This window comes from Dromiciops gliroides, chromosome 5 (assembly GCF_019393635.1).
Source record: "Dromiciops gliroides isolate mDroGli1 chromosome 5, mDroGli1.pri, whole genome shotgun sequence".
NCBI classification, from domain to species: domain Eukaryota; kingdom Metazoa; phylum Chordata; class Mammalia; order Microbiotheria; family Microbiotheriidae; genus Dromiciops; species Dromiciops gliroides.
This window is the reverse complement of record NC_057865.1, coordinates 293,640,387-293,668,236: the sequence shown is the minus strand read 5'-3', so window position 1 is coordinate 293,668,236 and position 27,850 is coordinate 293,640,387. Positions and strand designations below refer to the sequence as shown.

General features: G+C 53.1%; 1 protein-coding gene and 1 non-coding gene across 2 annotated transcripts; one reads left to right on the top strand and one right to left on the bottom strand.

Annotated features, from left to right (window-relative positions):
• Positions 1–508: 508 nt before the first annotated feature.
• On the bottom strand, positions 509–659 carry LOC122730285. Its single transcript, XR_006353470.1, has one exon. It is a non-coding gene; the product is annotated as a U12 minor spliceosomal RNA (small nuclear RNA).
• Positions 660–993: 334 nt separating this feature from the next.
• Positions 994–26,218, top strand: POLDIP3 (DNA polymerase delta interacting protein 3). Its single transcript, XM_043968311.1, is given in 10 exon segments — positions 994–1,154; positions 12,633–12,715; positions 12,718–13,022; positions 13,283–13,360; positions 16,092–16,190; positions 16,467–16,649; positions 17,397–17,474; positions 18,233–18,362; positions 23,298–23,364; positions 24,712–26,218. Coding segments are annotated over 10 exon segments (1,257 nt in total). The 5' UTR covers positions 994–1,095; the 3' UTR covers positions 24,887–26,218.
• The last annotated feature ends 1,632 nt before the right edge of the window (positions 26,219–27,850 follow it).

Here is a 27,850-nt window from a genome sequence, read left to right as displayed (position 1 = left end):
TAAAAAAATAAGAAAGCCCCGCCCCCTCCACCTGCCTCTTAGAGCCCCACCCCCACCCCCACCCCCGCCTCCCACCTGCTCTTGACCAAGCGCTCCACCCAATGTTATTTTGGGTCTGTACCCCAGGGCCTGGCACATTGTAGGCATTTAATGTGAATGCTTGTTGAACGATGCTCCCTCCTTACCCCCCCCCCCATCAGCTTATTCTTTCTCTGCCAATTGAAACAGTCGCTAGAACATACGCTGGAGGTGTCGGGGCCGAACTCGAACCCACACCTTTCTGTCTCAGAGACCGACTTACGCTCCCCACTCCCGCGCAGAGCTTGGAAAGCCCTATTTGATCATCACTGTTGTCTATCCACCGCCCCTAGCACAGTACATACTTAACAAATGCTTGAACACTACTCTTCCCCCCCTCTCCCCCTCTTCATTGCTCCTCCTTAGTCAAGCACCCCATATTCACGAAATGTATCTCCCACTCTGTCCTTTGGTCATTAATAGGGGGGTACGGGCAGATCGCTACACCCAGGCATCCCGCTGAAGTAGGCGGGTCACCTTAGGGACAACCTGTACCCGCTCAAAAATTCTTCTCACATGCGTAGTGAGGATTCGGGCGTCACCCCGAATCGTTATTTTCCTTACTCATAAGTTTAAGGCATAACCTGAAAAGTCGCCTAAACGTGGCTGGGAGTTGTCCCCAGACCTATTACACTTAGGGTGAGTCCGTAAATTGCCGATCGGAATGGATATGAGCCGTACTGCTTAGAAATCTTCTCTATGAACTTCCGTCACCTATTTTAAAGTTTTAATGGAGGGGGAGAAAGAAGGCCCTTTAACATTCCGTCCTCTATGTAAATCGGGAGCCGGCAGCGCGAGGGTTCATGGGATACATAACCTCCCAGCCTCGCACACTCTGCCCCCTCCCCGCTCCGGCATTGGTCGGATCAAGACGAGCCGAGTGTCGCGAGAGTTAGTGCGTTGGCGGAAGGACCGGGAGCTGGGCACCGGAAGTAGTTGCGTCCCTTCTCCGGCACCGATGGGCGGGGGAGCGCCGAGTGCGTGAGCGGCGCCTGTTCTCGTTTTTCGCGGCGCAAGATGGCGGACCTGTCCCTGGACGAGCTCATCCGGAAGCGCGGGGTGACGGTGAAGGGCCGGTGAGTGAGCCTTTCTCTCATCGGGGCCGCCTCGGAGCCGGGGCCCGGGGCCCGGAGCCTAGCGAGGCACTGGCCGAAGGTCGGGCGGCGAGGGGGATCCCCGGGTTCCGGGCCCTCTAGTCCGCCCGGGCCAGGCCCTCCCTCCCTCGAGGGCCCACCTTCTCTCGCCAGCGGCGCTGCTCATTGGCCGAGCCGCCGCGGCCGCGCGCACTCTCCGCCTGCTCATTGGTTGCCGGCGCCGCCGTTCAATCCTGGACTCGAGGGAGGGCGGGGCGGCGGAGCGCGAGCGTCCTCGGGGAAAGGCTGCCGAGCCCCGGGAGGGAGGCGGGCGTGCGGGGCACGGGCTTGGGGAGGCCGGCGCCCGCGTCCGCGGCGCGGGGAGAGAGCAACAGCCCAGGCCGCTCCCGTGCCTGGAGCTCGGGCAGGGTGGTCACTGCGATAGCAGCCCCCTCCCCTTTTCTAGAGCGCGGGCAGGGTCGCAGTAGTGCCAGCAGCCTTCAGTTGTAAAGGGCTCAGATGGGCGCGACAGTGATCACCCCATTTCTGGAGAGTTGGGGGCGCGAGAGCGAGCATAACCCCCATTTCTGGAGGGCTTTGGGGGCGCGAGAGCGAGCACAACCCCCATTTCTGGAGGGCTTTGGGGGTGCAAGAGTGAGCACATCCCTCATTTCTGAGAGTTTTGGGGGCGCGAGAGCGAGCACATCCCCCATTTCTGGAGGACTTTGGGGGTGCAAGAGTGATCACATTTCTAGAGCACTTAGGGCTAGCAGTGGCGACTAAACATGAGAAAAGCTAATGGATTGCATTTCTTAATCGATTCTATTTTTGCAATTCTGGTTGTAGTTGATTTCATTCCATATTTTGCATCACTCCCTAAGTTCCTTTGAGTTTTTTGTAGCTTCACGAGTTCAGCTTTCCTCTCTGAGCTAGTTTGTCCCATAAATCACCTTAATCCAAGGAAATACACCATTGCACATCTTACTGTTCAGTCATGACCGATAAGAGGGGTTGGCCATTTTCTTCTCCAGCTCATTTGACATGAGGAAACTGAGGCAGACAAGGTGAAGTGACTTGCTCAGGGTCACACGGCTAGTCAGTGTCTGCGGCCAGATGTGAACTCCCGAATCTTCCTGACTCCAGGCCCCCAGCTGCCCTGCATATCTTACTGCCCATGCACAGCTAAGGGAGACTTGTTAACTTACTGAGGAGTTCTACAGGATGCAGGTGGGCTCCATCAGGCAGCCCTCCTTAACAGCCAGGAGGGCTTGTGGCTGGCCCAGCATTTCTCATTTCCAGCCCAAACTGTTGTTTTCCCATCCATGATGCTTCTAGCTTTTGTCTGTAAAATTATGTCCTCACTCCCCCAAGGAGCTAAAGACCCCCTTTATTGGTCGGTCATTGAGTGCCTGATCAATAACATGAGTGTGCCTCGGTTCACCTTAATTTCATTCAAGACAGCAGATATGATAACATTGGCTCCTGTCCTTGCAGATCTTTGATCATGAGCATGGGCCTTTGTAACCCTGGACCAGTCGAGCCCTCTGTACTCTGGGTGAGGTAGACACCCTGTCATGCACAGGCCGCCCATTGACCTAGTTTGAAAATATCATATTTTCTATGTTTCATTGTCTTTTTATTTATTTTGTTAAATGCTTCCCAGTCCCATCTTAATCTGGTTCCCGCTTTGTTGGGAAGTGTTGTGGCCCCATAAGGTTTGACTGTAGCCCTCAGTACCCGCTACCTTCGTTGGTAGAGCAGTTGCCCTGGTTGTTGAAATCCTGGATTGCAGCCCCTGCCCTTTAGAGGCCACCCCCATTTTACAGAGTGACGGTGATGGTCCATGGTCTCCTCTGTGTTGAGGCAGGGTTTGGACCATCTCTGCCTAGAGAGCTTTGAGGGTGATGAATACGTGACTCTCCCCCTCCCCATTTCTAAAGGACTTCACCTCTACTCTAGTAAAAACTCCCTCTTGTTTGAGAAAATCAAATTGATCCTATTCTGTGTCACCACCAGCCTGTCGCAAAACTTCCTGAAGTCACCTTTCCTTATCTTCAAGTTCAGCTCAGAAATTCACAGGCTCAGACATCTTCCGCTCCAAGTTTTAACATTCACTGAGCCTGGTGGCTCAGTGGAGAGTGCACTGGGCCTGGAGTTAAGAAGACCTGGGTTCAGTCCTATTCTCAGATGTTTACTAGCTGTGTGACCCTGGGCAAGTCACTTCACCTCTGTTGGCCTTAATCCACTGGAGGAGATGACAAACCACTCCAGTACCTTTGCCAAGAAAACCCCGTGGATGATAGGGTCCACAAATCAAAAAGTCAGCATGACTGAACAACAAATGACCACTAAAAACTAATTAAAGGAATCCTGTTCTCTTAAGTTTAAGAGTTGTTTCCGTGTAAATCACTTTTAATCTAAGGAAACGTGTTATCTCTCTACTACTCCCTGACCTTGCAGTTGGCAACGTTATAGCAAAGTGTATCGGCCAATATAGAGGAAGCCTGTAATCTCTGTCCGCTATCAAGCGGATGGATTCTTATCAGTCTGCTGATGGAAGGAGGGCTTGTTCCCCGCCCCATGTGTCCAGCCAGGCACAAGGTTTTCCCTCTCCCCCGAGGGGTTGCTGACTTTGTTTCCAATCCCCGCCTATGATGCCACCTTCTAATTTTTGAAGGCTCCTCTTGTCCACAAAAAAAGTCTTTTGGGTTGCAGAGGAGCCGAGAGACCCTGTTTTAGCAGGGGTTGCTCCGAGCTTTGTGCCTCAGTCTACCTGCTCTCTGTGAGGCTGACAGCTCCTTGGGTTTGCAGTGGCACCAACTCCTGTGGCTTTGTGCCTGCAGCAACCACAGGCACGCCCTCCAACCACAACAGCAATTCCCATTTCTCTAGCTCTGACTTCACTTGGCAGGCACTCTTGGCTTTGGAGTCCACTGAGGCACAGGCACACACACCTACCCCGGGCTCTACTAGGAGCCCCGCCCGGAGTTCCTGAGAGTTACAGTTTATAAAGCACTTTGTTTCTGTGCTAAATAGGCAGCTTCCTGACTTTGGCTAAGACCTGGCTTCTAGTCTCACCTCTGACGGTAGCATACTTCTGGGTGTAACCCTCAGTTCCCACCCCCTAGGTGGCCTTCTCCTTTCTTCTCAATCCTCCTTCCTTCCTCCCTGAGCTGGTGTGCAGGAGACTTTTCTCGTTGGACCTCACCCTGCCTGTGTCCTCTGGATCTTCTCCATCTTATGCAGAAGCAGGTCCTGTTCTTCCTTTTCTTCCTTTAAAAAAAATGGGGGGGGGTCAACTAGGTGGAGCAGTAGATAGAGCACTGGCCCTGTAGTCAGGAGGACCTGAGTTCAAATCTGGCCTCAGACACTTAACACTTACTAGCTGTGTGACCCTGGGCAAGTCATTTAACCCCAATTACCTCACTAAAAAAAAAATTCAGGATTAAGTCACACAGCTACTAAGTGTCTGAGGCTGGATTTGAACTCAGGTCCTCCTGAATCCAGGGCCGGTGCTTTATCCACTGCACCACCTAGCTGCCCCCCTATACTTTTCTAATGCCATTCTTTATCCATGGGGTCACATTGTCCCGTCCTCTTTTTACCTGTGGAAGCATTAAGGCTCTCTAGGGTAGAGTGACTTGCTCTAGGGCTCCTGACTTCTAACCCAGCCCAAAGTTCTCTCCCCTTCTCCTTTCCTCTTGGACTTGAGCCCTTCCCTGCCTGCCTCACTTTATTCATTTGTCAAGTGAGGGTGAAAATAATGGGCATTTCTTTTGAGCTCTGGCGCCTCTCCTGTGGTAGCTGGGAAGCCCGTCCTGGGCTGTGCAGGAGACTATAGTTATCCCCTCCTCACCTGTAGAGCCGGTCCCTAAAGTGGAGAGAGCAGGAAGGACTTGTGGAAATCCCTGCTGGATGGAGAGGGCGCTCCTGAGCCTCGGGTGAGGGGTGGGAAGACTGAGGCCCTGAGAGGAAGCACTGCCCCTCCTAGGGCTCGCCTGCCTTCAGGTTCTCCTAGTTGGAGGGGGTGGGAGCTGGGCCCTTTGGCTCCTTCTGGAGGCCTAGCCGGGCACTCACTGAGCCCTTTAACACTCCCCTTTCTTGACTTTCTGCAATGCTATTTGAGAAGAGGCTTGTTTAGGTTTGTTGAATGTTTGCATTGATTGAAGGGGGGGGGCAGGAAACCAGGGAGACGCGAGATCGGAGCCTGTTTTTGGATGCGTTGGCTGGATGGACGTGCGGCTGGGCACGCTAGGGAGAAGCTCTGGAGAGACCTGGAGATAGAGATTGGGGAGTCCTAGAAGCCCACCCCCCAATTGGAAGGGAGGGGATAAAATGGGGGGGATGGGAAGAGTGAGTAGAAGAGAAGCCGGACAGAGAGCCAATGGGGGGCAGCTAGGTGGCCCAGTGGATAAAGCACTGGCCCTGGATTCAGGAGGACCTGAGTTCAAATCTGGCCTCAGACACTTGACATTTACTAGCTGTGTGACCCTGGGCAAGTCACTTAACCCTCATTGGCTCACCAAAAAAAAGAGCCAATGTGGGGGGGGTGGGGCAGGACAAGGAGGCTGGACTGAGGAGGGGGTCAGATTGGGAAAAGGCCTGAGGATGGACTTGACTCAAGATATTTGGAGTGGTCCCTGGCCTTGTGGCCTTGTGGAGGAGGAGCTGGTGAAGAAGTAGAGTCAGCTGGGCCTTTTTCACTCTTTATTTTCCTTCACATCCTCCCCCTCCCCCACCACTGAGGAGGCTTTCCAGAAAACCAGGCCCTCTGCCCAGAGCCATTCCGGCCCTGGCTGAGCTCCTCCTGTTGTCCCCTCCCCCCCATCCTGGAAAGGGGGGGGGGCCTTGTACCTTGTTACCCCCTAGTTTAGCACCTGTTTGGCACACAGTAGGTTCTCAGTCCATTTGTTGAACTGATTGAATTTGTAGCCAGAAGAGGAGAGGGCCCAGGTTCTGGTGTGTGCTCCAAGTGTGGATAGTGAGGGGTGGCGAGTGGGGCTGGGTCACCTTTCCTGAGACTGTCTCATAAAAGATGGCTTGTTTGTTTTGTTTTGCTGGGCAATGGGGGTTAAGTGACTTGCCCAGGGTCACACAGCTAGTAAGTGTCAAGTGTCTGAGGCCGGATTTGAATTCAGGTCCTCTTGAATCCAGGACCCGTGCTTTATCCCCTGCGCCACCTAGCTGCCCCCCAAAAGATGGCTTTTGAGAGATGGGGGCCCAGCCGAGTGTCAGCAGGATTCGCACACTCATTTGACAAAAATGATCTCCCCTGCGGCCGGTCGAGAAGTGGCCTCCTCTGTATGCCCTTTTTCAGATCTCTCCCTGCCAGGAAGCAACTGCCGGGATTGTCCCAAAGGAACAAGTTGGGGGTCCGGGATGATGAGCTGGAGGGCCGCGGTCTTCCTCACGCCAGAGCCCCCTTGTCATGTGGCCTGGATTTGGGTGCCGCCCTTTCTCCCTTTGCCCCATCTGTGCCTCTGCTCCAACCCCTGGCGGCCTTCAGCCTCAGCTTTCACGGGCTCTCTGTGGGGCCGATGCCTCTTCTCTTCCGTCTCCTGGTACTCAGGGAAATGGGGCTCATCCTGCATCTAGTGTCTCTCTTCCAGTGACCCCTGATGGGCCACAGCTTCCTCCCCCTCTGGCGCCATCACGCTCTTGCCCGGCTTCCTTTGAGGTTCACCTACATCCTTGTATCACAGGAGCCATGCCAGACCGCTCCTGTCAAGTGCCTGGCTCCTCTCTTAGCAAGTCACCTCACCTGCCTGGCACCTCTGGGGTCTCTGCTCCTTTGTTCTAGGCCTCGAAGTCATGGTGGCTTTCGGGGGCAAAGACCAGCCCCCTCCTCGTGCCCTCAAGCCTCTCTCTTGTCCATCATCTTTCTCTGTGATTTTCAGTATCGGCCTCTTGGCTTCTCTCGGGCAGCTCCCAAATATGCTGAGAGCCCCCATATTTAGCCTCTGCCATCCCTCCCAGGTCTCTGTCCTTTCGTGGCCAGATTTCTAGAAGACTCCTCTTCCCTGGGGGGTGTCTCCTAACCCCAGCCTTTGCCTAAGGAACGCTCTCTGTTCTTGGGCCTCCCCCTCCATTCCCAGCCTCATTCTCTGTCCTCCCTTCCCTCCTCCATCGGTCTCCATCATGTGTCTCTCCCGCCAGTTCTCGTCTCCTCTGTCTGACTTCCTTTTCAGCCTCCTGTCCTGGCTCATCATCTCTGCTGCCCCTTCACCAGGGTCGTCCCGCTTTCCCTCGAGCATCTCATCGGCTTCTGCGGCACCTCTGTGCAGCCCAGCGACTCCCAAGTCTGCATCACCAGCCCAGAGGGCCACCTTCTCATTGGGTAGCCCCACCTGCAAGGTCATCTCAGACCGGCCCACCTCTCCTCTGGCCCCACCTCCCTTTCAGGTTTCTCTCAGTCACCCAGGTTCATAACGGTAGCTGCTTCTTTGGTCTTGTTCCCCTGCCTGACAGCTTCCCTCCTATTTCCCGTGGGCCTGGTCCCATCTCCCAATTCCTTGCACTTGCACAAACCAGCTGAGGTAATTTGCATGAGGCACTGGTTTGTTTTCATAGGAGTTTTCTGGTTTTGCTTTTAAAGTTTGGTTTAATTAAACGCTTTATGATTTCTGAGGGATTCTGCTGTGCAGGTGAGCATCTGCATGGAGTGGAGGGTCAAGCTAAGCTCCAGGCTCGCTTCCAGCACTGAACCTGCTGTTGCAGCGGAGGGGGACCCCCCTTTTGTCTGGCCTTTCCCTCAGAATTCTCATCTCCCTTCAGGGATGTGGGGAGATCCCACCTTTTCCTTGAAACCTTCCCTGTGCTGTTTCTACACTCACATGCTCTTCCTCCACAAGTCACCTTTATTATTTGTGTATATTTTGTAATCCACACACACACACACACCCCTTCCCTTAAACTTCTTGAGAGCAGAGACTGTTGTCTTTTTATCCCCAGTGATTAGCAGCGTCTTGCACACCAGGGGTGCTTAATTTATTGCATCAAATCCAGTGTTTGTTGAATTGAATCCATATTTTTTCTGTAGAGCGCTGCATCAGAAAATGTGTGGGCCGCCTGTTTTGGGCATCAGTAATGACGGTGGAGTGGAGTCCGCCAGCTCTTCAGAATGATGGCTTTTTAAAATAGCAGCAATGCCAAAACAGCCCAGACCCCAGCATCATGAGCTTGGCTAGCAGGGAGTGTGCTCCCAGAGACCTCCCAGGTACCTTTGAGCTCTGGGGCTTTGGTTTTGTGCGAGTCCTTGAGGAGTCCAGGTTAGGGGGGTGCCGGTACTTGGCGGTGGCCGGATCTGAGTCCGGACACATCTGCTGCTGCCCGCAGGCTTCCATCGCTGATGGGGGTGGCTCAGGCAATTTCACGAAAGAAAAGGCCTCCCTGGCATCCCTCAGGCTGCTCAGGTGAATCGGCACAGCTTCTGTAGAAGAGCCCCTGGCTTCCAGAGAAGGGCTTCGGGATGATGATGAGCCCTGGATCATTTCCTGCTTTGGGATGGGAGGCCAGTGGATGCCTCTGAGCTGGTCCTGGTCACCGGGGCAGGGGGGGGGACTCAGAAGCTTGAGGAGGGAGGCAGGACAGAGCATGGCACAGCAACAAGGAGGAGGAGGTGGCCCCCGAGAGCTTGGGGCAGGGGCAAGCGTGACTGGCCGGCAGCCCCACTCTGCCAGGGAAGGGGTGAGTCCTTCCAGAAGCCTCGGCCTGGCTCGGCTGACGCTGCTCCCTTAATCCCCTTGTCCTTCGGGTGACTCGGTGTTCAGGAGCCCAGGATTGGTGCTTGCATGGGCTTATCTCCCTTGGTCCTTCGAGTGGCTTCACAGAGGAGGGCACTGAGGTTGCGTGAGGTTAAGGGACTTGGTTACAGGCACAGAGTGTCTGAGGCAAGATTCAAACCTGGGTCTCCCTGAGCCCAAGCCTGGCACCCTCCCATATGTGCCGCCAGGTGCCTGCCTGCTGTCTCAGGAGTTTTGAGGCAGGAAAGAGATTGGGTGGTCTCTGCCGTTCCTTTGTGCCCTGTGACTTCACAGGGCGCCTTAGCTTTGAGCACTTTATCGGAGGTGCCCCAGCTAGGCCAGCGCAGGGTGGGCCCTGTAGCATTACCTAGTCATGGTTTCCCTCTCCTGCTCCAGAGTCTCCCATGGCTCCCTATTTTTGCCTGCCAGGCTCACACACTCGTGACTGGCATTCAGAACCTTCAGGCTGACATTCCCCTGGCATCCATCAGCAAACATTTATTAGGTGGCTGCTGGGCGTAGGTGCAGTGAGCTGGGCAGGGATCACTCCAGCACAACTGGAGGGGGAAAGCATACTTTTGCTCTGATGTTCCGCAAATCAACCCACTTTGACCCTCTTAAAAATAGCCTAGCAGCTAGGTGGTGCAGTGGATAAAGCACTGGCCCTGGATTCAGGAGGACCTGAGTTCAAATCTGGCCTCAGACCCTTGACACTTACTAGCTGTGCGACCCTGGGCAAGTCACTTAACCCTCACCGGCCCATCCTGCTAGCCCAAGTCAGTTTCCTAGGCGTCTTGGTGAGGAAAGCACCAGGCCCTGGACGCAGAGATGGAAGAAGAGCAGCTGTGTCTGCCCCACGTCCCGCCAGACTGTGGGCTCTGTGGCTCTGTGAGGCCAGGGGCAGCAGCATCGCCTAGAAATGAGGGCCACGCCCTGCGTGTGCTTCATCCGGGCTTCAGCGGGCTTTTATTTCTTTTCTTAACTATTTCCTAAAGACATTTAGTCCTATTGTGGCCCCTGGGGAGTGCTGAGCTAGTGCAGCCAGTGTTAGAGGTGAGGAAGCTGAGGGGGGGATTTGGGGCTGCAGAAGAAATGGGGAAAGCCCGGGACCCGTCCTCGATGGGGGACTCTGGGCAGGTCACTTTACCTCTGCTTGCCTCAGTTGCCTTAGCTGTGAAATGGGAAGATAACAGTAGGACCCTCCCAGGGACGAGATCAGAATTGTGAAGTGTTTTGGCCATTGCCCTGGCACCCAGTGGGCATTCTGCAAATGTGAGCTCTTGCTATTAGGTGACTTTGGGTCCCTTTTAGCTCCAACTCCAGTTTGCTTTTCTGTTCCTGGCCCACCCTGGTGGAAATTTTTTTCCTGGCCAGGTCACAGATGCTGAGGCCAAGGGAAGACTTTTGGCTTTGGCAGGTTTTTAATTTGTAAGTTATGGGGTTTTGGGTGGGGGCAGGGCTCCTGGGATCATAGATTTAGTCGGGGGCAGGGGCACTTCAAGGAATGGGATCAGGGTTCTGTGGGTGGTGAGTAGAAGTGGCAGAGAGACATTTGGGACCTGGGTCCTTGACCCCCTTTGCCCCTGTAGTTTCCACATCTGTGAAATAAGGATGATCACGTGTGTCTTGTATGTCCGTCCGTCCCCCATCCCATCCCCCTGCCCCCATCCTGAGCCTCCAGTTAGGTTATCATGGCCTTACTGGGTAGGACTGGTGCTGGCAGGAGATCCATCCTACTGTGTGGGCACCCGACCCCGGGCACTTTTGCCAAGCCCTACTGGGTACAGAGATGGTGTTATAAACACTCCCCTTGTGGAGTGGAAGGCAGTACTACCCACCCAGCCACAAGCCTTTCCATGCCAAAGACCCTCCAACTTGTCTCTAGGAGCCTGGGGGACTTTGAACAAGCCCCGGAGACCTGCTGGGCCACCCTGGACTCCTCCCTCCCCCCAGAGCCGGTCATTTGTTCCTCTTCACCCCCTACTCCCTATGAAATAACTCTGGGGGGGACTCCCTATGGAGGGTGGCACCTTCCCAGTGCCTTCTGCAGTCCTGGCATCATGGCCTGTTTCCATGCTGGGCCCTCTGTTGGGGAGATACCCCTTCTTTTGGGGTTCCTTCCCCTGGGGTCTCTTCTCTGTGTTTTCAGGTGGGCATTAGACCCTAAGCTTCTAAAGCATAGGGATGTTTCATGTACTTGTGATTGATCAGGCTGGCAGGGGAGGGGCCTAACATCGATTGGAATCGATTGGAACATGCTGGGAGCAGGGGTGGGCTAGGGAGCGTGTGCAGGCTGGACTATACCTACAATACACTGGGAGTTTAACCTGCCTTGTTAACATGTCTCCAGCCCTTCTTAAGTCTGAATAGTCCACAGCTCTGATTATAGTGTTGGCCCATTTCTCAGATAGACATATTCATTCTGAAATCAGCTTCAGCCCCATCAGGACGTTAGTTATCATGGAAAGAGACCTTAGTCACCTGGTCCAGCTCCTTCCTTGTACAGACAAGGAAACTGAGCATTGGGGAGTCACAGAAAAGTGGGCCCAGGCCTGTTGCTGCTAAGCAGAGTCCTTGGCAGTCTGGGAAAACAGGGACTTTTTCTCAGAATGTTTTTCTGTGCATAGGGTTACAAAGGAAATCCATTCTTCTGAAGTCATTATAAAACATGCTTTTTAAAGTTCATGAGCCTCAGGCTAAGAACTCCTGATCTAGAAAAATCATCACTGCTTTACCTGGTGTCCCACAGACCCGGTGCAGACCCCTGACCTGTTTCCTATGTGTTTTTAAACGACTTGGTTTTTCCCTTAGCTTTTTCAGAACACGTGTTGTGCCAAATAAAGCCCCCGTTCACTGACCAGAGGGACACTGCGCTCATCAAGAGGAATATTTAGCCATCTGTAAATCTTGAACACACAGGGCTTACACAGGTGCACTGGTATATTTGTACCAAGGGGCCACTAGGGGGGCGCCCCAGAGTGCACAGGCAAGGCCTAGAGGTAGCAAGACTTCGTGTCCATGAGCTAGAAACTCACTAGCTGTGTGACCCTGGGCAAGTCACTTTACCCCTGCCTGCCTCAGTTTCCTCCTCCTGTAAAATGAGCTGGAAAAGGACAATGACAAACCACTCTAGTATCTCTGCCAAGAAACACCCCCAAGTGGGTCACAAAGAGTCGGATACAGCTGAAATAGCTGAACAGCAGACTTTATACCAAAGAGACATTTTTAAGCTAACTAACTTGGTCAGAAAACCTTAGCACAACCCTTCTTTATGGGCCACTGCTGCCTTCCCACAGTCCAGTAGAGTCACAGTCACGGTTGTTGATGGGGACGGTGTGCCCTGGGCACAGGGTGGGTGTGGATCTGCCCGTGGGCAAGGCCCCTTTGCTAAGAGTCGTGTGTGGCAATGCCTGATTGGGCGCACCTTTTTGTCTTGCCATAATGCTGCTTGGTCTGGATTCTCGAGAGAGCCAAGAAAGAGGAAAAGGAGTTATGCATCCGCAGCTCTTTGTAGCAGATCTTTTTGTGATGACAAAGAATTGGAAACTGAGGGGATGCCCGTCCATTGGGGAGTGGCTGGCCAAGTTGTGGCCTATGATTGTGATGGAATATTATGGTGCCGTAAGAAATGACAGGGCGGGGGTAGTTTTGGAGGAGCCTGGGAAGACTTAGATGAGCCGATGCAGAGAAGAGGGAGCAGGAGAACCCACGCAGCTGATGAATAAAATTCTCTTTCTAGATTGAATGCCAGGCCAGGGATTGGAGGCATCCGATCTCGCATTGGGCTCCCGCAAACCCTCCTGAGTCGGTCAGCACCAACTGCAGGTTCCAACAGACGTTTGATGCTCGGCAAAAGATCGGCCTCACGGATGCCAGGCAAAAGTTGGGAGTCAAAGATGCCCGGGAGAAACTTGTGCAGAAAGACGCTCGCTTTCGGATCACGGGGAAAATGCAGGATGCCCGGGAGATGCTGAACTCCGCAAACGCCAAGACGTTGGCCCCAGAGAAGGGGACCAACTTGGCTGACGCCCGGGGAGAAGATCCGCCTGACACGAGATCGCCTGACGTCCTTGCTGAGGCAGCCGCCGGCACGCTGCCTCCCGCCATGAAGATCACCAAAACCATCCAGGGTAGGGGGAGGGCTGGAGGCCAGAGGGTGGACCCCTCCTCCTTTCCAGGTCTGGATTCCTTAGGCTGCTCTGGATGGCTGCTGAGAGCCCTCCTCGGCACAGTCTGCAGGGGAGGGGGGGCACCGGGTGGCCTCTGCTGTCTCAGGTCCCAGGCTTGGCCCACGAGCCTAGTTGTTAGTGTGGTCTGAATCCCTGGGAGGAAGCCTGGCCAGGAGTCAGGAGCCCCTCACTGACCTCCCTGTGGTCCTCGGTTCCACAGCAGAAGGCTGCCCTCCCAATTCTTCCCCATCCAGCCGGAATGAGAATCAACGTGGTCAACAACCATCAGCATAAACAGGTGGGCATCCCCGGCTTACCCAAGGCCCCTTGTCACAGCCCTTGGGTGTGGAGGGGGGATAGAGTCAGTTTGTCAGGTGAGGGAGATGTGGGAGAGTGGAGGCAGCCGTGGTCGGGGAGCCTAGCCCTGCGCTTGGCGGCCAGCACTTAGTGAAGGCAGAGCCTGGTGTAGGGGCACCACAGGGTCTCATTTATCAAACACCTGCATTGGGCACTGGAGAAGAAAAGGAAGGACAGAGCCAGCCCCTGCTCCCTGGGGCTGCCTCAGCGGCTCTGGAGAGAGAAGCTGGGCCCAGCACATGATCTGCCTCGTCCTCTTCTGGATTACTTGTGACCACAGGTGAGGGAGACACCCCTAGGAAGGCAGCAGGTGCCCGCTTGCCTCCTGCTGGCCTGGGGCCTCGGTGGGGGGGGGGGGGGCGGTAATGATTGGAATGACGCCACCTACTGGGGACTTACTGTAGGAAAGCTCCACCATGAGGAGAAGGCCTCTGAGGGCAAGGCCATATGGCATATCTTTGGCATCAGGAAGTGACGTTTGCTTGTGGGAGGAAGAGGGGGCGAGGCCGGCTCTCTCTCTTTCCTGAGGACTCTGGTGGAGAAGGGAGCTGGAAATGCGCTCTCCCTTGAATAGATAGATGAATGTAGGCCTTTCTCTTCACCAAATTCTCATTCTCCTTAATAAATGCTTAAAAGTCTAAAACTCTTACTAAAGCTTATAATTTATTGGCGACCACTCATTAGAGATTTTAGACAGTCTAGCTGGAATTTTAGCCCTTACAGGGCCCTGCCATTGGGACGGATGTTCTTTCAGTCTTTTAATGTGCATCCGTTGGAAGGAGAGTCTGGGGTCTGTAACCAGGGACTTCAGCTCCAGTGGCCTAACCCTTAGCCCTCTGCTCTCAGCCCAGGGAGGCCTGGGGGTTCAGTGAGATTTTTGCATCTGTAAAGCCTTGGCTGGCATGTAAACGATTATGTGCAGACAGTGTAAAGAGAAGACCAGTTGATGATCTGGGAGAGCACTAAGAGATTTAGGGAGTCCAGAATTTGAGGCTTCTGCTGAGACTTGGAAAAAGCTGGGAAGAAGCAGAGGGAGGCTCGTCCAACCACTGAAAGTCCTGGCACTGGGAGCCAGGGTTTGAGTGACATCCCGGAGACCAGTATCACTGGGTCCCAGAGTGAGGCACAAGATGACAGCAGTTGAGCAGGGCCTTGAATGTCACACAGGAGACCATAGGGAGCCACTGGGGTTTATGGGGAGAGGGGGTGACATAGCCTGACCTGAGCTTTAGGAAAATAGTCGGGGAGAGACCTGAGGCGGGCAGACCCACCCGCAGCTATTGCAGTGGTCCAGGTGTGAGGTGACCAGGACCTGCACCAGGACAGGCGGCAAAGGTAACAGACAGGCCGTGGGGAGTAAGAGAGCTCATGAACCATGGGGTGCCCTGCACAGCTCAGATCAGGCCTGGAAGGGCAAAGGGGCAAAGCTGGGGGGAAGCAGCCTCTCAGGAACAGTGGTGCACTTTCACCAAGGGCCTTGAATGCCAGGCAGAGGAGAGAAGAGGCTCTCCCTTTTTTGTAGATAGCAGGAGGAGTGAGGTGACTGCTTTGGTTCCCAAATACCGCTGTTTCCTAGCTGTATGACTAGGCAGGCCCCAAGCCTTGGCTTCCTCGCCTGTGAAATGGGGTTAGTAAAGTGTGTACAGCCTAATGAATGCCGGCCTGCTGGGAGGAGAGAGAGCTGGCCTTGGAGTCAGGAAGACCTGGGTTCAAATCCTGCCTCAGACATTGAATAACTGGGACCCTCCCTGAAACCTCACTTCTCTCATCTATAAAATGGGAGTAATTACAAAGGCTCCTTCGGGGGAGCTAGGTGGCGTAGTGGATAGAGCACCGGCCCTGGAGTCAGGAGGACCTGAGTTCAAATCTGGCCTCAGACACTTAACACTTACTAGCTGTGTGACCCTGAGTGAGTCACTTAACCCCAATTGCCTCACCTAAAAAAAACCAAAAAAACCCCAACAAATGCTCCTTCAGTGCTTGGCCATGTTTCTCTCTCCCTGGGTTGTTGTGAGGTCCAAGTCAGATCCCATTTAAGTCAATTCCAGGATTTCTTTAGGGCCTCCTGGATGCGGGTGCTGTGCTCGAGGCTGCTGGGGAAACAGGCATAAGCCTCACAGGAGCTGGCCTTGGGTTAGAGGAGGCCACCTGCACCGGGGTGTGGCAATACAGAGAGATACTTGAGGGAGGCCAGGAGGCGAGCGCGGCCTGGGCTGGCTTTTTATTTCAAAGCATGAGATAGATGTTAAGTGTCGTGGTTCTAAGTCAGTCAGGACTGCAACAGCCATCTGTGTGTCAGTGTGTGTCTGTCTGTCAGTGTATATACGCATGTCAGTGTGAGTGTATGCGTGTCGGTGTGTCTGTCTATGTCAGTGCGTGTGTGTGTGCGCGCGCACGTGCGCACGTGTTTGCTATTCTATCCCCCTCTTGCCTCACTGTGCGCTGGGCTCTCATCTTGGGCTTCGCAAGGGCAGAATTTGCCCTGGTCGCTGTCTCTTGAAGTTCCTGTCCTCTGGACCGAGCTCCTGCCCGAGTGGAGCCTCCCTGGCCTTGTCTCCCCCCGTGACGGAGGATACTGTGTGTCTGTGAGGTCTCTGGTCTGCAGGACACCTCACCCGTCCTGCCTGGAGTGCCAGGGCCGTACCAACAGCCATTCTCTGTGCCCTTCCCAGAGCCCGTATGACATGGATGAAGATGATGAGGCTGCTGCTGCGCCCATGGCCAGCAAACAGATGAAGGTCACTGGCCCCCCCAGCTTCCTGCAGCAGATGGTAAGGGCCCTCGCACACGGGCACTTCTGTGGGCAGTTTTCCTCTTTGGGTAAGAAATGACTTGCACCTCTCTCAGAATCCTTCTGCCATAGGACAGTTGCCATTCCCTGCTTGGTTTCATGTGGATAAAATAAAAGAAGCCGTGTAGGCTCACAGGAGCCGGCAGCTTGTTTACTTGCCTCCGCTTTGGCAGCCCTCTTAAAAGCCATGGGCGCTGGGTTTGAGCTGGGCGTGTTGGGGGCCGCCTGGGCTCACCGTGCTGTGTTCTCTGCTTAGGCTGGGCTCAGCGGCTCCAAATTCTCCTTATCCAAGACCCTTCCTCTTACCAAAGTCGTCCAGAATGACACGTACACGGCCCTTCCAGCCCCACCTTCCCCTTTACGGACGAAAGCCTTGACCAACATGTCCCGGACCCTGGTGACCAAGGAAGAGCCCCCCAAAGAGATGCCCCCCACGGAGGTGAGTGCCCGGGGGGACAGCGGCGCCCTTGCCTTGGGGCTCTTGGGGCTGCAGGCCAGTCACTCGTCCCTCCCAGGGTCGGATTCCCTGACAGTGGACACCACCTCCTCCCCCCAGGCCCCAGGGGTGTGAGGAGGAGGGGCTGTGTGCAAGGGGAGGCCTTGGGGTGGGCATGCTCACCTCTCACGGAAGAAGCAGCTTGTTCTGCTTGCTGTCCACGGGCTCCTTCATCTCTGGGAGTTGGTTGGAGGAAAGTATGGATGTGTTCTTTTTTATAACGACTGGGGCACCCCCAGACTCCCAGCTCAACCCAGCCCCAGCCTTCTGTTATTTCCAATGGTTAAAATCACCAAGGAAAATAGAGTATCAAGGACATACACTTGCCTTGGGGGCAAAAGACCTGCGTTCGAGTTCTGCCTTTGGTATAACTCCTAGAGGCAATCCATGAAATGGGACCTCCATGAGCCCAAGCGGCTTCTCTATAAAGTGGTGAGAGTTACTCTTGTCCAGTGTTTCCCTCTGGATTTTTTGAGGAGTGTGTGTTCCATAGCCCTTAGACAGCTAGGGAATGTGAGTCATGATTTACCGTCCTCTGGGGTCCCAGGGGAGGCCAGCCTCTGCCCGCAGGGGCTGCTCCTTGATGCTGGGGCCCTTCTGCCGTCTCTGATCACTTGTATCTTCCCCGTGGGTTTGCTGTGTGGGTGCACCTGCTCTGCCACCCCAACAATTCTCCTGTTGGTGTCTCAGCCCATCTTTAGCCCACTGGAGGGTACCAAGATGACTGTGAACAACCTGCATCCTCGAGTCACCGAGGAGGACATTGTTGTGAGTACCCCTGTCTGCCAGAGCTGGCTGAGAGGCCTCGGGCTCAGGCTCGCCCCATTTCTGTTGTGGGGAGGGGCTCTAAGGCATCCTGTTTAGAACAAGAGGGACACAGAAAGGACATTTAGTGCTCACGCCCAGGGGGTCAGCCCGACAAATCCTGGTTTTGTCCCTTTTCCCAAACAAACCAGCTGATGGAACAATGAGTCAGGGCTCCTTCCCAGCTCCCCTCTCACCTGCACAGAGTGGGTCTGCCCTCATGACCGCCTTGGTACGTGGCCGTCCCGGGTCTTCTGAAACTGCAGCAGAGGGAACAGGTGCATGCTGGGGAATGTTAGGAAGATCCGTGCTGTGAACAGACTCTTCCTGCCCAGTTCCCTTTAAACAGCAATATTAAAACCTATCAGAGGGGCAGCCAGGTGGCGCAGTGGATAGAGCACTGGCCCTGGATTGAGGAGGACCTGTGTTCAACAAATCTGGCCTCAGACACTTGACACTTACTAGCTGTGTGACCTTGGGCAAGTCACTTAACCCTCATTGCCCTGCAAAAAAAAAAAATTTTTTTAACCCAAACTATCACATTTGCTATCCGTGTTAAATTTGTGATGGCATTAGAAAAGCCAGCTCTGCAAAGTAGTGATACCCATGAGTGGCATGGAAGGAGATGCCCCCTTCTCTGGCTCTGAGGGCCAGGGGAGTGTGAGTACACATCTGCTGGGGCTTGGGGAAGCTCCTCAGCTCTGGCTCTTTGGTTTTCCCAGGAGCTTTTCTGTGTATGTGGGGCCCTCAAGCGAGCCCGCCTCGTCCATCCCGGGGTGGCTGAAGTTGTGTTTGTGAAGAAGGAAGACGCCATCACCGCCTATAAAAAGTACAACAACAGGTGTTTGGATGGTAAGTGCAAGTGGGAGCGAAGCCGTTCAGATGGCTTGACTCTGCTTCCCCTTCATCTCCAAGCCCTGAGCTCCTATTGCTGAGCTGAGCCCCCTCTGGGGAATTCAGTAGCCATCCTTTGCTGTGTGCCCCAAGTCCTGACCTAGAAGGAGATTGGGTCAGACTTTTTTCTGGTGGTCTGTATTTCATTTGTTCAAATTATACAGAAAAACTTTTTTTTTTCAGAGTTCATTCTTTTTTTTTAATCATAAAAATATATTATTATTGGGGCAGCTAGGTGGCGCAGTGGATAGAGCATCGGCCCTGGATTCAGGAGGACCTGAGTTCAAATTTGGCCTCAGACACTTAAGACTTACTAGCTGTGTGACCCTGGGCAAGTCACTTAACCCCAATTGCCTCACTAAAAACAAAACAAAACAAAAATATATATATTATTATTATTTTCTAGTTACATGTAGAGGTAGTTTTCAACATTTATTTTGATAAGATTTCGAGTTTCAAATTTTTCTCACTCTCTTCCCTCCCTCCTCCCCAAGATGGCAAGCAATCTGATATAGGTTACATATGTACAATCACATTAAACATATTTCTGCATTAGTCATGCTGTGAAAGAAGAATCAGAGCAAAAGGGAAAAACAACAAAAAAGTAGAAATAGTATGGTTCAATCTGCATCTAGATTCCACAGTTCTTTTTTTCTGGATTTGGAGAACATTTTCCTTCATGAGTCCCTTGGAACTATATTGCTATATTGGAACTATATTGCTGAGATGAGTCAAGTCTATCACAGTTGATCAACACACAATGTTGTTGATACTGTGTACAAAGTTCTAGTTCTGCTCCTCTCAGCATCTTCATGCATGTCCTTCCAGGTTTCTCTGGAATCAGCCTGCTCATCGTTTCTTACAGCACAATAGTATTCCATTACTTTCATATACCACAACTTTTCCCTTCAGTTTCCAATTCCTTGCCACCACAAAGAGAGTAGCTATAAATATTTTTGTACATATGGGTCAGAAAAACTATTTTTGTTTTTGTTTTTGTTTTTTGCGGAGCAATGGGGGTTAAGTGACTTGCCCAGGGTCACACAGCTAGTAAGTGTCAAGTGTCTGAGGCCGGATTTGAACTCAGGTACTCCTGAATCCAGGGCCGGTGCTTTATCCACTGCACCACCTAGCTGCCCCCAGAAAAACTATTTTTAACCTTTGTTCTTTACAATTTTGAGTTCCAAATTTTCTTCCACCCTCCTTCCCTTGTCCCTCATTGAGAAAGTAAGCTGTTTGATATAGTTATACGTGTGTGATCATGTAAAATATATTTCCATATCAGTCATGTTGTAAAAGAAAACAGACACGAAAAACAAAGAAAGAGGGCAGCTAGGTGGTGCAGTGGATAAAGCGCCGGCCCTGGATTCAGGAGGACCTGAGTTCAAATCCGGCCTCAGACACTTGACATTTACTAGCTGTGTGACCCTGGGCAAGTCACTGAACCCCCATAACCCTGCAAAAAACCCCCAAACCAAGAAAAACAAACAAAGCAAAAAGTAGCCCTGCTTCAATTGCATTCAGACCCTAAAGGTCTTTCTCTAGATGGAGAGAGCATTTTCCATCATGTATCCTTTGGAATTGTCTTGACTCCTAGTATTGCTGAAAAGAGCTAAGTCATTCACAGCTGGTCCTCACACAATGTTGCTGTTGCTGTTACTGTGTCCAGGGTTCTCCTAGTTCTGCTCACTTCACTCAGCATCAGTACATCCTGTGCCTCATTGCACAAAAGTATTCCATCACAGTCCAAACTTGTTCAGACATTCCCCAATTGATGGTTTTTAAAATATATATATATATATATGTATATTGATACATTAAAAACAAATCACTGTTGTGGGGTGGCAGGTGGTGCAGTGGATAGAGCCACCGGCCCTGGAGTCAGGAGGACCTGAGTTCAAATCTGGCCTCAGATACTTAACACTTAGTAGCTGTGTGACCCTGGGCAAGTCACTTAACCCCAATTGCCTCACTAAAAAAAAATCACTTGCTTTCTAACGGATGTCCTCTTTCCTTTCCATCTCCCTGCATCTTTAAGAAGCATATCTGACTATGTATGCCTGTGGTCCACCACCTCTCTGCTGAGCAGAGGAAGGAAACACGTTTTACCATCTTCCATCTGCAGTCAGTTAGCTCATTGTGTTTGATCCGCTTTTCATCGCTGTGTAAAAGAGGAAATCAGTTGTCCCTCATACGTAGGCATTAAAATCCAGGGAAAGACGAAAATGCCTTTTCTCCCTGGGTGGATACCTTATCTGGTTCTGAGGAGTTTTCCTGGGCCTCTGGGCCCCTCATTGCCTCACACTGTCTCCATTTCCCAGAAGAGCCCAGCATGGAGGTCTGGATTGAGGAGGTTCTTAGGGAAAAGCTTCTCAGAGGTGGGGGGGTGCCCAGGAGGGGGCCCCAGTGCTTCCTTTCACTCCTCCTTGAGCCTGCCTAGGGATGAAAGCAGAAATTCTTCAGTTCAGCAAACACTTAGTAAATACCTGCTGTATGCAAAGCACAATACTTAGCCAAGTTGAGGTGAGACACAGCCTCATGGGTTCTAACATGAAGATAAATATAGAGTGAAGGCTTCAGGGAGGCCCAGGAGGGAAGATCATCAGGGCCTTGAGGAATCAGGTGGCAAGTTTAATTTGGGCTTTGGCGGGGAGTGGGGGGGGTGTCACATGGGAGCCTAGTGGTGGAGGGAAAGCCAACAGTGTGGCCATGGGGAAGAGCTTGTGCCAGCGTCTGCAGAGTACATGGAAGAGGAAGAGAGAGGCCAAGAAGAGCCTCCCCCCAAGAACACTGCCAGCCAGTGCCCATGGGAGCGAGGAACCTCGAATGTCGAGCACAGTATACTCAGGATCATGAAGAAGACGAGTCCAGTAATGGACTGGGGAGAGAAAAGAGCAGAGAGGTGTCTGCCCATGTAGAGCTAAGGACTCTCTTTGAAAGGGGAAGACCTGGGTTTGAGTTTGAAATCTGCTGCTTTGTGACATTGGGCAAGACCCTTGCCCTCAGGTCTCTGCTTCATTATTTGTATAGTGAGGAAATTGCAGGACTGGATGAAAAGGCCTTCTGGCTTAAAGCCACAATCCTCAGACGAGTGTTGGTACGACAGTGAGCAGGAGGGAAGGGCCCAAGACAGGCTGGGCCTGACCTGGAAAACATTGAGAAGAAAAAAATTAAGAATCACTGGATTATCTGAACACCATCGCCTGCCCCCCACCCCACCCAAGAAAAAAAAATCCAGACCTCCTATTTAAGAAATCTGAAAACTACCTAGATTTCTTAGAAGCAGAAGACAAAGAGGTGGAGAGAATCGTACAGGCACCTCATTGGAAAGTGATTCCAGAATGAAAACTCCCAGGAATTTAAAAGCCAAAATCCAGAGCTGCCAGGTTTTTAAAAAATGTTGCAGATAAGGGGCAGCTAGGTGGCGCAGTGGATAGAGCACCGGCCCTGGATTCAGGAGGACCTGAGTTCAAATATGGCCTCAGACACTTAAGACTTACTAGCTTTGTGACCCTGGGCAAGTCACTTAACCCCAATTGCCTCACCTAAAAAAAAAAAATGATGCAGATAGTCAGAATATTCAGATCTGGAAGGGCTGGTGTCAGGACCCCATGGGATTTGATGGCCACCACTAAGAGGCAACAGAGAGAGCAAACCTCAAAGGAGATGGCTTGGAGCCAAGAATGACTTTCCTGGACAAAATAGGGAAATGTGCCCCTATGGGGAGGGCAGGGGGTAAAATGGAGCTGTAAGGAAATCTCAGGCTTCCAGGCATTCCTGATGAAAAGGCCAGAGCTGTGAAGGAACATCCACAGGTCAATAGGAAGGAATCATCCAGGGCAAACTAGTGTTTACAGGGAGAAGATGCCTCTGTCCCTTCTGAACCCGATGGTCTTCAGGTTCTGTTATGTCTTTAAAAGGAGAATGGAAGGAGGGGAAGAGGAATGCACTCTGGGGGAAGGGAAAGGAAAGTATGGGTGGGGAAAGCTGTCTCCCATAACTCATTCTCAGGTGGATTTCCTTGCCAAGGGAGGAAAGAATGTGCACTCACATGGACACATACACCCGCACACCCAGAGTTACCTATAGCAATACATTTCAACAAGGAAACAGGGAAAGGGGAGAGGGGGAATTGGAGGGAGGGTAGATTAAGCAAAACCGACTTTAAGGATGTCCAAAAATATCTATAACATGGAGGTGTCAAAGAACTGGAAACTGAGGGACTGCCCATCCATCAGGGAGTGGCTGAACAGACTGGCATACGGAGGTGATGGAATACTATTGTGATGTAAGAAATGAGAATGGGGCAGGTTTCGGTGAAAGCTGGGAAGGCCTGTGTGAACTGATGCAGGATGAGGTGAGCAGAACCAGGAGGAGGGTCTGTGCATTCACAACACCATGCTAAGCAACTCTGAGGACTCGGGAACTCCACTGAGCTCGGTGACCCCCCCAGGACTGGGGAGGCTGGTGATGAAGCCTGCTGGCCACCTCCTGACAGAGAAGTGAAGGACTTGGGTACAAGAGGAGAGGGACAGTTTGGAGATTTGTTTGCTTGACTATATGTGTTTTTATTTTCATTTTTATTTTTTTGTTGTTGTTTTGTGAGGCAATTGGGGTTAAGTGACTTGCCCAGGGTCACATAGCTAGTAAGTGTTAAGTGTCTGAGGCTGGATTTGAACTCAGGTCCTCCTGACTCCAGGGCTAGTGCTCTATTCACTACGCCACCTAGCTGCCCCTTGACTATATGTGTTTGTAATGTTTTATTTTTCTTTCGTTTTCATATTGGGGGGCGGGGGGAGGCAGCAGGGTGGGCCAAAGCAGCCGCTTCTCCAGTTGTGCTGCTGGTGACCCATTGAGCAGAGCTGCCAACATTGTCTTGTGTCTGGTTTTCAGGGCAACCAATGAAATGCAACCTTCACATGAATGGTAGCGTCATCACATCGGACCAGCCCATCTTGCTGTAAGTATCCAAGGAGGCAGGATATGTGTGCCCTCCACTTGTGTCCTGGGGGAAGGGCTCGCCATCTGTCTGGTCATGTGTTCTTGGCTGAGGACTCAGTCCGACAGGGATCCTGAGCGAACTTGAAAGCTGGCTCTGTGCCCTTTCCTGTGATCCAGCTTGGGGTGTGGGGCCAAGCTAGTGAAGGCAGATCCCACTTGATGTGGTGTAAGGACTCCTTGGAAGCAAGTTCAAATGCTCACTTGGCCATTTTACTGCCCGAGTAACTGAAGCAAGTCCCTTCACTCCTGTGAGACTCAGTTTCCTCACCTGTAAAGTGAGCTGGAGGAAATGGCAAACCAGGATCTTTGCCAAGAAAACCCCAGATTGGGGTCAGGATGGTCCAACAGCAAAGAGTGTCTTCCCTTGGAAGGCCATTGTGGCCCTTATTTTCCAGACAAGGAAACTGAGGCTGTGGTTAAGGTACTTGACCCCAGTGGTCACAGAGCCCGCAAGGGTCTCAGTTTAAAGGCATCCTTTCAGAAAGTCCCCAGGAAGGGTCTGGGCACAGTTGCCATTGCAAAGGTTTGCTGCTGGTGTCAGCCTTAGATCCTAGAGCCTCTGGGTGGGGTCAGCGGCCTGCCACCCTTGGCAGGAGCAGCCCCAAGGAGGGGCCACTGCCTCAGGCCCTCGTTAGGCCGCCTGGTCCTGCCAGGAACGACCTTCGGTCACTGGAGACTCTTTATGCGGAATCCCAGAACCCCGAAGGGCCTCGGCCTTGTCCTAGCCCCGTTGTGAGCCATGGCTCCTGACCCTCCTCACTGCCCTCTCCCTGAATTGTCAGATCTGGGCTAAGCCCATCCATCTCCTTCTGCCTCAGTCTTTCTCCTTGGAGTCTCTGACCAGAGAAAGCCAGGCTGGCAAGGCAGGGGCCTGGAGCACTGCCTTGGCCATCCCCTGCCATCCTTCCTCAGAGGAGCGGCTCCTTCCCTGTCAGTATCCACGAATCCTCCCTTGCTGTCAAATGTGGACATTTTGGGTGGAATTTTCCAGTTCCCAGTTGCTGACAGGGCCAGGTTTTGCTGTTTTGTGGTTTAGCTTGGCATCTGGGAGCTGAGTCTTTGCTTTCCTGAAGTGCCCTGAGCCTTTGGCTTGGCCCCAACCCTTTCTCTGAAGCCCTTGGACCTCTCTGGGGGTCACAGCTGTATCTCCAGTGGAGCCCCCCCTCCCCCCACTGCCATCTGCTTAGCAGGATCCATTTGCTCATGGAACTGTAGTGTTGATGGAACAGCTAAGAAGGGTGCTGCCATCCATGTCTGGCAGCCCTCCGGGGGCTGACCAGGGCTTGCCTCTCTCTGTCCCCTGCAGGCGACTCAGTGACAGCCCATCAGTGAAGAAGGAGGGGGAGCCTCGGAGGTTGAACTCGGGGGCCTCGTCTCACCCTCCCACAGAAGTGGACCCTGACACCATCCTGAAGGCTCTCTTCAAGTCTTCGGGGGCCTCGGTCTCAGTGCAGCCCACGGAATTTAAGATCAAACTTTGAAAAGGGAATCTCGCAGCCGGAAGGCAGGAAAGGAGGACGGCTTGTGGCGGCTTTGCTCTGTGGCCCGCAGACCCACCAGCTTGGGCGGAATCCACAGGAGCCCATGCCTTTGCCTTTCTCGTGGGACTGTGCTGGCGCTGGCTGGCTGTGGGTAGCGCTTTCTTTGCGCTCACGCCCTCCCCTGTACCATAGTGTTTTCTTCTTTAGGGTGTGTTTTCCCTTTTTTCCGCTATTCTTCCCTCCCTCTTAGTTGGGGTTTTCATTTTGTTTTGTCAAGTCTGTTCCCCTGTTTTTATCTCCAGGCCCTGGGACCTGACCCTTGTTCTTGGGGTCGACGAGCCCCCTCCCTCCAAGGACGGGCCAGGAAATTGGGAAGGATACTCTGCAACAAGCTCCTTCTCCCTTCCCACTCCTCCTTTGGGGATCCTGCTGCTAGTGGGAGCCAGGTCATTGCCAAGCTGAAGATGGTGGGTGGGTGGGGTGCCAGGGCAGGCAGCCCCAGCCCATTCCCACGGCCTCTCAGCTCGGATGATGGGAGTTCAGCTTCAATGCTGGGGTGTGGCCTCCCAGCCCACAAGAAGAGCTTGAGAGAGGGGAAAGGGGCTCACTGCAGGCTTGTCGTGGGGTCCAAATGTGGCCCTGCCATCTCCCATTCCACCTCAACCAAAGCCACACTCACAGGCTGACCTTGAATCTAGTTGGGTCATCTGTGGCCTGGGCCCAAGCCCAAGGATGGGGGGACAGCCCCTCCCTGGGCAGAGCAGCAGGATGGCCGCCTTCCCCTGCCTAGGTCTAGCCAAGAGCTTCGCTTCCTTGGCCTTGAGGAACAGGCTTGTTCAGGGGAGACTGAGAAGCTGGAGGCGGAGCTGTCGAGGGTCGGCCTTCCCAGAAGAGCCCTGGCCCCCTCTAAGCCAGCCAAGCTTCTGAGGCAAGATCCCCTGAGCAGCCCAAACAGGAGGTGGCTACAGACTCATTTTTCTCTCCGTAGCTTTCAAATCCCCCGGGGAAAGTGGAAGAGGGAGCCAGCATCGGGGACCTCCCCGTTTGGCTCAGTGGAGTGGGGTTGGGCCTCACCCCTGGCTGCCCTTGTCTTCCCATGGATGTGAGGGCAGCCTCCCTCTCCAGACTGAAGACCTGCTTCCCAGGCAGAGGCTGGAGTCTGGTTCCGATCGGGGAGCCCGGATAGCCTGGCAGGAGGCCTCAGCCTCTCCTCCAGCCTTTCCCTTTTCGGTCACCATCCAGGTCTCATTCTGTTCGGAGGGAGAGGGAGGGGCTACAAGTCAAAAGACTATGTACTCACCTGTTTCTGAATAAACGTTTGTTATACCTAGAGTGGCCCCAGGTGTTTCTGAGGGCCCTATGCTCTCAGTTGGAAGCCCTGGGTGAGCTTCCTGGGCAAGGCCCTGGGCAGCCTTGGGAGCCAGACGGGTGGTTTAAAGGCCCCTTCAGACTGAGCCTCCATCATCTCCTCTGTCAAATGAGGGGGTGGGAGCAGCCAAACAGGCACACCAGGAAGGAGTGGCTCCCGTACAGAGCGCTGCTTGTCTGCATGTCTTTGGGAACCGACCATGAACTGGGGTCTCACCACAAGGACGCTGGACTCTCCATTGGCAGGCTTCTGCCTGAGCCTTTGCCCAGGTGACAACCAGGGAGTATATTGGAAATGAGCTGCCCCGAGGTGGGTCGGGGCCTTGACTCCTTCCAGAGTAGTTGGAACCTCAGCAAACCGTAGGCACTATGTGCTAGCAACTATTGGTTAATCCCAGCTCTGACCCTTAATTCAGGTTTGGGAAGAATCAGGCGTCTTTCCTGTAAAATCTGAATTGTGTGTTTCAAATCTCATTCGTCAAGGGCTTGCTGTAGACAGTCACCTATCATTTATTGAGCACCCCGCACTGGGCTAGGCACTGGGGCCACCAAGAAATGAGTCAAGTGCTCACAACCTTAGGAGAGATGACCTAAAACCAGCTACATACAAGCAAGCCAGAGACGGGAAACAGGGTTGTCTGCCCCAGGAAAGCAAGATTGAGGACTTTGCAGGGAGGGCTTTTTTTTTTTTTTTGGCGGGGCAATAAGGGTTAAGTGACTTGCCCAGGGTCGCACAGCTAGTGTCAAGTGTCTGAGGTCGGATCTGAACTCAGAACCTCCTGAATCCAGGGCTGGTGCTTTATCCACTGTGCCACCTAGCTGCCCCGCAGGGAGGACTTCTTGCACCAGGTGGGGCTTTAGAGATTTGAAGGGAGCCCAGAGGAGAATGAGAATTCAGGAATAGGGGACATCCAGCCAGTGAAAATGCCGTCGGGAGATGGCCGAGGACTGCTGAGTGTGAGGCTGTGGTTCTGGGATTGCAAAGGCATGGGGGGGGGGGGGGGGACGGCGGGTTCTGAAAAGCTTAGAAGCCAAGCAGGCTTTTAGACTTGCATCGGGAGGTGATACTGCACCCGATTGAATAAGATAGGACGGTCAGCTACACCGCTACAGCTGAGTGGAGGCTTGACCCAGTGATGAGGCAGAGTACGTCGCCCAAGGTTATCCAGGTGTGGAGAGGGGCTGGTCGGCCCACTATGGCCAACGAGGGAATTGAGAGAAGGGAATGAGAAGTGAAGGGAGAAACGACCAGACTTGGGGGACAGGAAGATGACACCAAGGTTGGCTATCGAGGACACTGAGAAGACGGTGGAAGATGGAAGTCTGAAAGAAGGGCGGGTTCGGGAGGTGGGGGGGAGGGGGGAGTTCTGTTGCGGCTAGTCCAGGTCTGACCGTGTCAGTAAACGCCAGTGGCTCCCGATGGCCTTCAGGAACAAATACAAAACGCCCTGGTTTGGCGTCGGGAATTTGGGACTATTAAAGTTTAAACTGGCCGGCTAAACTACAGGACACGGGTCTGGGCTAACTTTGTTTGGGGGGAACGCTTGAGAAGCTAAACTGAAGGACGAACACACCTTGAGCAAGAGAGATGAGCCC